This window comes from Tachypleus tridentatus, chromosome 13 (genome assembly GCF_004210375.1).
Source record: "Tachypleus tridentatus isolate NWPU-2018 chromosome 13, ASM421037v1, whole genome shotgun sequence".
NCBI lineage: Eukaryota > Metazoa > Arthropoda > Merostomata > Xiphosura > Limulidae > Tachypleus > Tachypleus tridentatus.
In genome coordinates, this window is record NC_134837.1 from 23,198,847 (window position 1) to 23,211,338 (window position 12,492).

Consider the following 12,492-nt stretch of genomic DNA (forward strand, 5'->3'; position numbering starts at 1 on the left):
GCATCTCTTTATTCATTCTATATAAACATAAATGCTTTACAAGTTGCTCTATCCAATGATATTTTGCCTGTATCTATTTTAAAAGCTGAGCTACATTTGTAATTGTTCTGATCCTATGGTGTGAGGTCATAAAAGAATGAGAACTGGTCACAATTCAGAGAAAAATATTAAAAAATTACATGAGAAACGAAACTTTCATCATTTTATTCTCTAGGGGATACAATTTATTAGCAAAAATATAACCTGTAGTTTCAGATTGGCAAGAATAACAAAAGACTAAGTGTGTTGTTTACATGTATGGCTCCTCAGAGCTATGAAAAAATGTTTTAGCAAATTTTTTTATTTTTCTTTGTGAATTACAGTAAATAAATAAATAAATGACAAACTGTCATTTGTGAAATATTTTGGAAAAGAAAATGTGTTAAAGTGAAGTTAGAATTATTAGTTTTTCCTTATTACCTGAAAACAATTAAGATTCAAAGGTATTTTGTATATCATGTGACCAAAAAATTTGTTATAGTTAATGTATTAAGACTTATCTCTGAAATTAAAATGAATAAAGGTTTTATGATGTTATTATATTTATTTATAATAAAGTCATCGGCAGTTAAATGTTTTTCACTTTCTTATTCTTGTTTAATCAGATGTGTCATCTTATACTCTGTAATCTTTACGCTATTTTTACAGGGTGATCCTGAAAACCCAGAAAGATGCACCCTCATGTAAGGCTGTCATCACCCTCTCTAAGAGAGATATGAAGAAAAGTATTTTATGACAGATAATGCCAGAAAATTATTGTTTGTATTTGAATGAATTCTAAAGTGACTTTGCGTTATTTTGTTCCCTTTTATATTTTCGATATCAGTAATTGCAATACCTTTTTAGTTATTTAAATGTAAGTTTTTGGTTTTGAGAAACATTTGATATACGTGAAAGAAAAGTGCCACGGCTTCCCTAAGTGTTTGTAATCTCCTAAAAGTATCTTTTTTTAACTTCTTTTTATTTTAACAGTAAATCTTTTAAAGAAAAATATTTACACAAAAATTTTTAGTAGTGAGTTTAAATTTTTATGTAGTATAAAGAAGTGAAATATAAAGTAAGATCAGAGAATAAACTTAATAAATCTCAGTTCTGTAAGATTATAAGCTATGTATGCCATCTGGAAAGTGGCTGTCTTTGTAAGGGTGTATGTAATGCTTCAATCATTTGAAAATTTGATATGTGGGAATACCAGTTTGGTGTAGGTTAATAGAAAACGAATCAGAAATTAAAGGTTTTTCTGTCAGTCTTTTACATTTTATGCAGGAAATAGAGAGATTATAGAACAGAATAGTTTACATTGCTGAGAGCATAATTGTTTTATATTCTTATATTATAGATTTTTCCTAATAAAACATGAAGATAAAAAGGTTATTAAATTGTAAGGCTCTGAAAATTATTAGATAGAATTTGTCTGGTATCGTGGTTCCATAAACATGCATTATACTGTGGGCATAATTGGGTGAAACTTTAAGTAATGTTCTGGTTTGAGTGGATTTTGAGAAACAGGAGAAGTTGTTAAAATAAAATAAAATGTTATTCAGTAATAACAATCTTTTAAACCAGACTGAAGAAGATCTCATTTTTATGAAAGAAATATTTTCTTTTGTTTTCACAATGTAGTATGTAATGAATTTATAAACTGATGTTAGTTTGAATTAATGATATAAGAACTTCTTTTGATTTGAGCAAAATTTCTAAGAGTTGACATACAAACATTCCTGGATGTTTTTAGACACTGATTTATTGCATTCAAGTTGTAAGGTATTTTATTTGTCTGAGAAGTTTCAAGATGGTTTTCCTAGGTTATAATTTTTTTTTCTAAATGTCTTGTATTTCAAGTTGTGTTACTTGAAAATAATATTAACGGTTTTGTCTTTTTCCTACCATTTATCTTTAGATATGGATTTAAATAGAATACAAGGAGATTTTTACTAGGAAACTTCTATTTGAGAGATATTGTTTTGATTCAAAACTGTACAATTTAGTAATTCATCAACTTAAATTAAGGAGTTTTCATTGGAAATTAGTAGTATGCCTACAGTTTCTCTGGTGGAATAATGGCATGTAAAATGGCAGTACATTAACTCATTTTATTTTTATATATTATTAACCAAACATCTGTGTATTTAGACTTTTGATTATTTTTACATACTTTTTATTGAATAGTGTTCCTTATATTTTTATCAACTCATACAGGTTAAAATTGCAGTGTTCAAAACCAGTGAAGTAACATGCAAAAAAAAAAAACACCTTTTAGACACTTTTTCCATACAAACATTTTTAAAGTTTAAAATTACAGTTAATTTTAGGATGCTATGATATTTCTTTTAAGTGTATTTTATTGTCCCTAAAATTAAATATTTTTTATTATAAATATTAATGCTAGTTTTGCTTATTACTTAAGACTTCACAAAACATTGTTGCAAAAATATTGTTTCAGTATAACAACATGTTTATCTGATTTACAATAATTTTAAAACAGTCAACATATTGATACCTTCTCTTTTCATTTTATTTAACAACTAGATTATTGTTGATATCCTGACTAGTGACTCAGCATTAGTTGTGTTTTTTGTTTTTTTTTCAAGGGTTTCTGGAAGATTTCAGTCAGTAATTGTATGATTTTAAGCATCTTGTATTCAAAAGTTTCAAATTTTAATTTTAAATAACACTATAAAGAAATATACATCAACTTATTCTTGTCAGAGGAAACTGTTTACAGCAGCATTATCTACTCTAAATGAAAATATCATATAATTTAATTTAAAAAAGATAGTTGTTACTTTTGTAATAAAAATCATTTTCTTAAAAATCTTGATAACTTCTACTTATCTATGCATTTTAAGTATAAATTCTGTCAAGTTTATCTTGTTTAATGAATAGGACTACTTGAAGGGACACAGAAAGCTTGTTTGTTTGCAAAAAGTGTGATTTCCAGAACAAATACCAGCAATTACTGTGGTGAATGAATATCATTTAGGTTTCGTCTAATCTTAAATTGTCTTGTGTTTTCAGAATATAGCTGAGTTGGGCTATCTTTTAATGTCATTGTTGAAATACACAAGCTTTTTGATTAGGCTTTGAAAAAAAAAAATTTGTTTTGTGTTTCCATAAAATTTATATATTTAATATATAATACTGCATATCTATTCTAATTTCAGTAAACTTGAGAATTTTCGGTCAAGAGAATTATACATAAGGTTCCAAAACTCAGAAATAAAATAATTAACAACAGTCAGTAACATTATTAATAGAGGTCATATAGTACTTGGAGTGTGCTTGAGAACAACTACTACAGCTAGGTGTGCATGAAAAGTTTGAAATATTAGCACTTGTCCAGTTTGTGTTTCAGTGCTCTCATCAGTTTGTTTTCCTTGGCTGTTTTTTGTTAAAATTAAGCTATTTCCACAATTATTTTCAAGTATCTTATCATTGTTTGGGAAATAGGGCAGACGAACATAACTGTTAAGTCTTCAGAATATCTGATTGATTAGTAATTTGTTGGTTTGTTCTTGTACTTTTAGTTGCTTCTGTCTAGTGATTTATGACAAAATATACAAAGCTAGTTTTGATTCTCCATTGGAATGAATACATTTGTTGTTATTTTGTATAAATATTATGGGTAATAGCTAGACTCCGAGCAGATGAATTATGGAAAGAAGTTTGTTCTTTTATAAGTCAAAAGTCAGAACTAACCCTTTTATAAATTACCTAAAATGTTGAGTCTTTTCTTTTATGTCTCTTATTTAATGCTGTGTTTTATACTAGTTGTACACAAGATTAATCTGAATTTGTTTACGAATTAAATTAGAGACCATCAGGTTATTTGAACATCCAGATATTTTCACAGTAGAAATTACTATTGATTTTCCAGTAATACCCTAGTGTTAAACCTTCTTCAGATTAAACTAGTGTGTAGTTCTAGTAGTAACATTGAAACAAAGAAACTTAAACTTCATTCTTATATTTTTGTATTCTGTGCTCTTGTGAGCTATTAATTTCTATGTTAAATGATCATGTATCAAGTTTAGTTCAAAACTAGGATACTAACATGTCAACATTTTAGTGACTGTGCAAAGTAAGGACTGACACTTGTAAAAGATATTTTACTTTTGTAAACATCTGGTTCAACTTTTAACTCCTATCCTACATTATTAGACAGATACTGGAATGTCTGTTGTTTAGTTGTTGTTGTATTTTATTTAAAACACTGTTTGAGCATCACTTATAAATACTTAGCCATCAAAAGCAATGGCTGGTTTATATGCATTCAACAAAAAAAGTAAAATATTGTGCTATCATCATATGCAGTTAGTTTGTATCAGTTCTGTGGTTGTTACTCATTTTATATGAATGGTATAATCATTTCTACCATAAAAATATCTGGATATTCAAACAACCTGATGGTCTCTAATTGAATTCGTAAACAAATTCAGATTAATCTTACGTACAACTAGTATAAAACAGAGCATTAAATAAGAGATATAAAAAATGGCTTCACTGAACATCATCATATGCAGTTTGTATTAATTCTGTGGTTATTACCCATTTTATATGAATGGCATAATAATGGATTTTCAAGGTGTATAGAACATTCATGTGGATTCACAGCCAAAAAGTTTCTTATACACCTTATCTAGTTTCTTCTTATCAGTTTTGGCAATAAATGTTAACATTTTCCTGTTTTGTTAGAAATTCAGTTTGTGAAAAAAAACTAATTTAAGGGCAAGTGTTTGAAATGTATTAGTTCCTCAGTAAATTATTTTCCTCTGTTTAGTAATACTCAAACTTGGGTTTTTAAGTAAGTTTTCAATCAAGTTGTATGAAATAAGATTTTATCAAACTGGGATTCATGGGAAGAATCAATTAAACTTGAAACATTGCACCATTTGTTTAATTTGTTGTATTGTGAGGTGAACTTCAAATGTAATTTTGTGTAACAGTTTTGTTGCATATTTTTCTGGTCTGGATATAGATGGATTTGGGGGTATATTTTTTCAACTGGATAAAAATTCTTAAATTCATACTTAAGCTATTTGGGTCCATCCCTTTGTTGTGAAGTGAAATTTTACCTAATTGCAGAATTTTTGGAAATTTTTTTTTTTAATTCTTGTGTTGATATTGAAGTATTTATATGTTATTTTGAAAGTAAATAACTGAACTTCAGAAGAATTACAGTAATTAACATTTAAACCTCCTTCACCATTACTGAACTTTATTGTAGGTATGATTGAAATAGAATTATTAATTAATGGGTCATTATTATACGATTAATACCTTAAATATAATCTAGATGTAGAAGGTTACACCTAAGTCTCATCACTATTCTCTTACAAAAGTTTGAATTATATTTTTATAAAGGTAAAACGTAAAACAAAATGGTTTATGGATCACCAAAGACATGAAGTCATTGTCTGTGAGAATACAGCATTGTAAAGGATCACTAGTGAGTCCTCAGTACATATTACCGAGAGTTCGAAGCAACATCAGTGTAAAAGAACAATCTGTTCAGCTAAATTCAGTAATGAAATTAATAATAGCCAGTTTTTGTAAATGTTTTATTGAACCGTGCACATGTTGCTCACACTTTAATATTTTTATAGCAAGATGTTATTTTAAGATAATTCATCCATTGAGACAGACTGTAACACGTAATCATTTAGCCATCATAGTAAAGTTCATAATCTATTTCATGATTACAAATTGTAATTTATATTTCTGGTTGAAATTCATTTTTTGCAAAGATTGAAGAAATATGGCTTTACATAATATATGTATGTAAATATATATATATATCATACAACTATGAAGGTATTTCTTTAGTAATAGTTTGGATGAAAAAAATTTGGCTTATTCTACGTATGCATCAGAACATATCAGAAAATTCAAAACTAAAGTTTTTCATTACTAGTAGACTAGCATTTGACCAACAAAATTTACCAAAAAACAACCAACAGCAGAAATAAAAAGTCCAGTGTATCATGTAGTTAGTATATGGCATGTTGATGTGCTTGGCCTGGCTTATAAGCTCATAGAATGAAATCTCGAATTCTGACAAAGCAAATTTTAACTTTTTTGTGGGAATGTTCATATTTCAAACTCGACTTTTTATTCATTGTCTGAAATTTTTACATGTACACTTTTATAAGAATTCCCACATAGTGTAAAAAAATACAAGTAGTCTGATAAACTGTCCCTTGAATTTTGTGTTTAGGAAGGCTTGATTCAGTAAGGATAGCATCAAGATAAAACTCAATGATCGAAATTAAAAATACCGTGTCACATCAGGGTACCATTTTGTAATCGTCATTTGTGTGCTGTCCTCGTGTTATTCAATCCACGTATCATGTTTTAGTACTATTTGTAGTAGTTTAGAGCTCATACAAATAAATGCATGTATCATTTTTTGTTTCAGTTTTTAAAATGTGGATTTTGAGTCATTATTTTATGAAAATTGGAGGTTTGACTTGCCAGTTATCATGTTTTATGTGAAGTCGAAATAAAGTTTTAATAACTATGAATTGTACAAAGGCTGTTAAATTTCTGTTTTAGTGGTAAATAATACAGCGGAAACGTCATATAATAATAATCCATTTTAAATGATTTCGTAAAATAACTTCAAATCTGAAATATTAACTTATATAGACCACTATTAACAATGCAACTTCTGTGTTGGACTTTTAGTTACAGATTTAATCTGTCTAGGGTGTAAGAGCACAGCCAACAATGAGCAATTGTACATCTGTAAAATTATCCTTGTTCATAAATTTCGATATATTGTTGGATCTCCTGCACCGGAGTGCTTTAGTTAACACGTAACTGTGATGTCAGAATTGAGAAAAAATAGTTGTTGTAACTATTATTATAGAGGGCGTTCGGAAAATCTTGTTTTTTTTGTTTTTTAGAATTTCGCACAAAGCTACTCGACGGCTACCTGTGCTAGCCGTCCCTAATTTAGCAGTGTAAGACTAGAGGGAAGGCAGCTAGTCATCACCACCCACCGCCAACTCTTGGGCTACTCTTTTTACCAACGAATAGTGGGATTGACCGAAACATTATAACGCCTCCACGGCTGGGAGGGCGAGCATGTTTGGCGCGAACCCGCGACCCTCAGATTACGAAGCGCACACCTTAACGCGTTAGGCCATGCCAGGCCTCGGAAAGTCACTATGCACTTATATATTTATTAACAGACATGTTTCGATATAGAATACAGGAGGCAAATATGAATGACAATTATAAACAAGGTTGAAAGTGACCCCCGTTGGCATCAATACAGACTTGGATCCTTCTTATTTTGTTTTTAAACACCGCTATTAGATACTGGCTTGAAATAGACTGAATGAATGCTGTTATCGCTGCTTTCAAACTGCACAGTGACTTTCCGAACACCCAGTATTTACGATAACTTTACTAGATATATAATGTAAAAGTACAATATCAACAACGATTCATTGACAAATACAAATTTCAGGGCTGTTGCACAATTTATTGTTTGGCTGTACTAGTCTTGGTCTAATGGTGTCCCTCAAGTTGCTTTTCGGTTGATTGAAAATTCGAGCAACGATATGCTGCAGAACACGGCTTCGCACTTCCGGCTGTAGGTGCCTTGTAATTGAGCCAATTACGTTATTACGCGATTGTGCCTAACCCATATAGGCCCGGCATGGCCAGATGTTTAAGGCACTCGACTCGTAATCTGGGGGTCGCAGGTTCGAATCCCCGCCACACCAAACATGCTCGCCCTTTCAGCCACGAAGACGTTATAATGTGACGGTCAATCCCACTATTCGTTGGTAAAACAATAGCCCAACAGTTGGCGGTGGGTGGTGATAACTAGCTACCTTCCTTCCAGTCTTACACTGCTAAATTAGGGATGGCTAGCGCAGATAATCTCCGTGAAGTTTTGCGCGAAATTCAAAACCAAACGTAAACCATAACTTAGGACGTCTGAACTTACTGTAGTGTAGTTTACATTACCATCAACATAAATTCTAACACTTGACAGGTTAATGAGGCATTGATTCATCATTTGCTGAAAAGTTGCTTGAAATTTTTTTCATTCTGAACGGCATTACATTCTACTTGTTATAAGCCATCAGGAGTAATAAAAGCAGATATTTCTTTTGCTCTGTCAGTTAGAGGAACGCGCAGTATCCCTTTAGCAGGTCACATTTTGTGATATAACTGGCTTTTCTAAATTTGTCAACACAATTTTCCATTCTTGTAATGAGATAAGAATCTGTTTCTGTCAAAGCACTGACTTTGTGAAAGTCTGTGTGGAATCTAATCGAACCATCAGATTTAGAAACTAATACGGTAAAGATCAACCACGTTTACTGGGTTCTATAATGTCATTCTCTAACATATATTTTTTTATGCGTTTTATCAGCCTTGGTTGGATTCACTCGAGTGGCATCACCTATATGAACAACAATGTTGGTTTGATTAGTTGTGTTGTGTTTTCTTACAGCAAAGCCACATCTGGTTATCTCCTGAGCCCATCGAGGGGAATCGAACCCCTGATTTTAGCGTTGGAAATCCGAAGACATACCGCTGCACTAGCGGGGGGCTGGTTTGATTAGGAACGTCTAGAAATATACAATCATATTCACTCAGTAAACTAGCAAGTTGATTTTTATATTCAGGAGGAAAGTGATTGAATTTTGCATCAAGATTGGCAGGGACTATTCAGTTTGATGTTGCATTCATCTTCAATATTTCCACATTTACGGGTGTCTGAGTCAGACTGTCATTAGTATCAGAAGAACTCTCGATAGCTAAAATATTTTAATACGCATCTTGGATGTGATAGGGCTTCAACACATTAATATGGCACAGCTGGGTAGTCTTTTGAGGATCAGGTGTTTTTAACAACAGACCGTATCATTAACTTTCCGAAAAATCTCATATTGATCACGATGCTTAGATTTGAGTGAATGTTCCAGAGTGGGTAACAATAGTAAGTCCGTGTCACCAGGACAGAACTTATGCTCTTCAATCTTGCAGTCATAAACGTTTTTTCATTTTGGTTTGGGATAATTCAACTTTCCTCGAGCCGATTCACAAGCATGTAAGAGTCTCGACCGAAATTTGGACATTTACAATAAGTATATTTGTGTCACTTTCCAACCATTGTTTTTTTCAGTAAATTCAAAGTATCACACATTGAATGGCTAAACACCAACTCAAATGGACTAAATCCTAACGACTCACGAACGGTACGTTATAACAAATTAACTCTCTCGTTCCAGTTCCTTTCATTATCAAGACAGTAAATCCAAATGATATTTCTCAAGAGAGAATGAAATATTTCAAGAGCAACTTGCGATTCTAGATAATATACACTGGATTTGTTCTGTTTAGCTTGTTGAAACAATCCACAAATAAAATTTAATTCGTGATCAGATCGAATTTCTTTGGGTTAGCTAACACAAGTAAAGAAGGTAATCAAAATCTTAGAAATGTTTTGAGCTAAACATTTTCTCAAAGGGATAGCTTTAGGGAATTCAGTGGATGCGCACATGACAGTCAACAACTAATGGTTTCCTGATCGATTAATTGGTGAAGGTCCAACATAGTCAATCACACGGCTGAAGAGTACTTTGAAATCCGAGATAAACTGCAAAGGAGCAACAGGAATTTTCTGGTTAGGTTTTCCGACTAACTGACAGTTATGATAAGTTGTACAAAACTAAAAAAAAAATCTCGCTTAATGTTTGGCTGTCGAAAGAAATATCGCATAATTCTTTCACGTGTTGATGACACCTAAATGACTTCCCATGGGAAGTTCATGGGCAACTTTCAATATTTCAGAATGATGTGCTTTCAGAACAATAATTTGATAAACTACAAACCAGTCCTCTAAAGCTGGCACATCTAGTGGTCTCCAATTTCTCATAAGCATACTGCTTTTGAAAAAAAAAAAAAAATTGGACGTTTCTTCAATTCATATTTTGACAGTACATAATATAAATAATGAATAGATACGTAGATCCTTCTTTTGCTTGGCATTCAGTTTACTTCTAGAAAACGAAACTTCACCATGTAACCCAACTCCCTTACATCCATCATTGTCATAGCTCTCCTGTAGCTTTGCGCGAAATTAAAAAACAAACAAAAAGTGTTAGTGTGACAATTATTCACAGGATTCACGTCAAATACGAAAACATGTCCGAGATAAATATATAATGTGGTCCTCTTAACACATATCTATTATTTGTTTTTAGTTTAATTTCTTAGCCTGAGCTCGACTCAGCCCACGAGGGAAACATCTGGATTCTTCTCAATAACATCACTGATATGATACAGTGATTGGCTCACTAACCATCTGTGGTTCGGCAACAACTTTTGCTCTAGCCAAATCATTTCTAAATAATGATACAGCCTTAATTGGCATAGTAAGTGTTACTTCAGCAATAACTGGTCCCGAAATTACGTATGATTTTAAACAGATATTATGAAGAGGAACATTAACAAATCCACCGTCACTACCTTGAGCAATAACACTCACTAGTATCAAAACTCGAATCTAAAAGGCGGTATACCTTCTAACAACAATGATTGAGTTGCCCCAGAGTGACGAAGATTGTGAATGGGTTTGGGAGTCATTTGTTAATGACACAGAACCAACAGACACAAAAGGTCTAAATTTCTCTTTGATTACATCCACCTTTATATCAGTGACCAAATCAATAACACCAGGTGATCTGGTGAAACTACTTCCACATATGGTTACGAATACACTGGATGTTGCCTTTTTTTTCAAACATCATTAATGGGATATATCATGACCAGCTTTTTTTTTATTATATACAAATGACAGACAGGCCTTGATTGTTTTGATTAAGTTTTATTCTGACTGTTAAACGTTTTCGAGCTAGAGGAGCTGAATGTGTTAAAAGAACCCTCAATTTTAGAGGATTGAACAGATAAAGAATTTTTCTGAGATGGTAGGTATTTCTTTTCATGAAAAGCAGTTTTATGTATTAAAGTATAATCATTGGAAATGGCAGCTGGCTCATGTAATGTTTGAACTTTCTTTTCATCCAAGTAGGTTTTAAGGTCATCACGTGCACAACGTCTAATATCCTCAATTAGACATAATTGTCCTAGTTTGCCGAAACTGTTGTCAATATACATAGAATTACACCATCGATGAAAATAAACTTCTTTTTCGTAGGCGACTTCTATTAAAGTTTGGCCATCTTGCTTGCAATAACCTCAAAATGTTTAGTAATAAGCCTTTGGTATTAACTCGTAAGGTTTGAGAAAAGCTGCTTTTACCTTATAATAATAGTTTTCTAGAGGAGAAAAAGAGCATATTTTTCTTGTGTTTCACCAGTTAAAACAATTTGTAATAACACTAATGACCATGTTTTGTGGCCCATTCCTTTGTTTGGGTAACCTTCTTAAAATGTTTGGAAATATTTACCATCTTCACTTTCATTGAATGGTGGTACTTTAACAAATCGATTACGTTCAAAGTGGTCATTTTGTATTGGCCGATCAGAATGGAATCTAATTTCCTTTTCATTTAGCTTTAGTGCGAGTTTTTTCGGCTTCGAACGTTTATTTTCTATTTCATCTCCAATACGAGCCTTTTCTTTCTCTTTTAACTCTTCGATACTAGCTCGTTCTTTTTCAGCTTTGATGTGGGCTTATTCAAGCTCAATTTGTTTGGGTTTTAGCTGGATCTCTAACTTATCTTTAGCCCTTAATCCCGGCCAGTCAGGACACGAGTGTATTCCCCAACCGCTTCATCACACAATAAATTATCGTTGACTACTGGCTCAGTGGTATGTCTGCGGACTTACAACGCTAAAAACCGGGTTTCGATACCTGTAGTGGACAGAATATGGATAGTCCATTGTGTAGCTTAATTCAAAACAACATCATCGAATAGTACTTCAATAATAAGCATGTTTGATTCATTTTTCTCATTGATTTGTTAACATATAGCTCTGAAACGTTCGCAATTTATTTTTGCTATATCTTTCTGGTTGTTTGAGGAAGGCGATTAAAGAAAATCTTGATAATCTGCGTCCTTTTTTTTTCTCCATCGCTAAAGTTATATAATGTTTTTGTAAAAATACTAATTTCCGATGTGAATCCACTGAAGTTAAACGGTTTGTAAAGTTGAAAAGTGATAAACGTTCTTGGTCAAATATGTGGAATTCTTTATTAATAAGCTTATACAACAGTTACAGGTTCAGAAATGCATAACATACCAACTGTAGGCAAACCAAAAATATCTTTACTGTTTCTTGGGGGGTCGTGTTGGTTACAGTTATACACGTAAGAGGAGTTTCTGGAAATTTCAGCCTGCACAACAATATAAACGATACACTAGTGTTTACGTTCAACATATGTGGTTCATTCTTACACTCATGAATCTTCTACAAATTTAATGAATAGGCGAGAATTTCGCAATACAAATTTAACGCTGAA

At 32.0% G+C, this 12,492-nt stretch overlaps 1 protein-coding gene across 1 annotated transcript in view; it reads left to right on the plus strand.

Moving 5' to 3' along the window:
- Positions 1 to 6,559, plus strand: part of LOC143240513 (lamin Dm0-like) — an 88,368-nt gene extending 81,809 nt beyond the window's left edge. The window contains exon 12 of the mRNA XM_076483047.1: positions 688 to 6,559. Coding sequence (XP_076339162.1) covers positions 688 to 726 — 39 coding nt within the window. The 3' untranslated portion in view covers positions 727 to 6,559. The remainder of the gene's footprint in view (positions 1 to 687) is intronic.
- Positions 6,560 to 12,492: the final 5,933 nt, after the last annotated feature.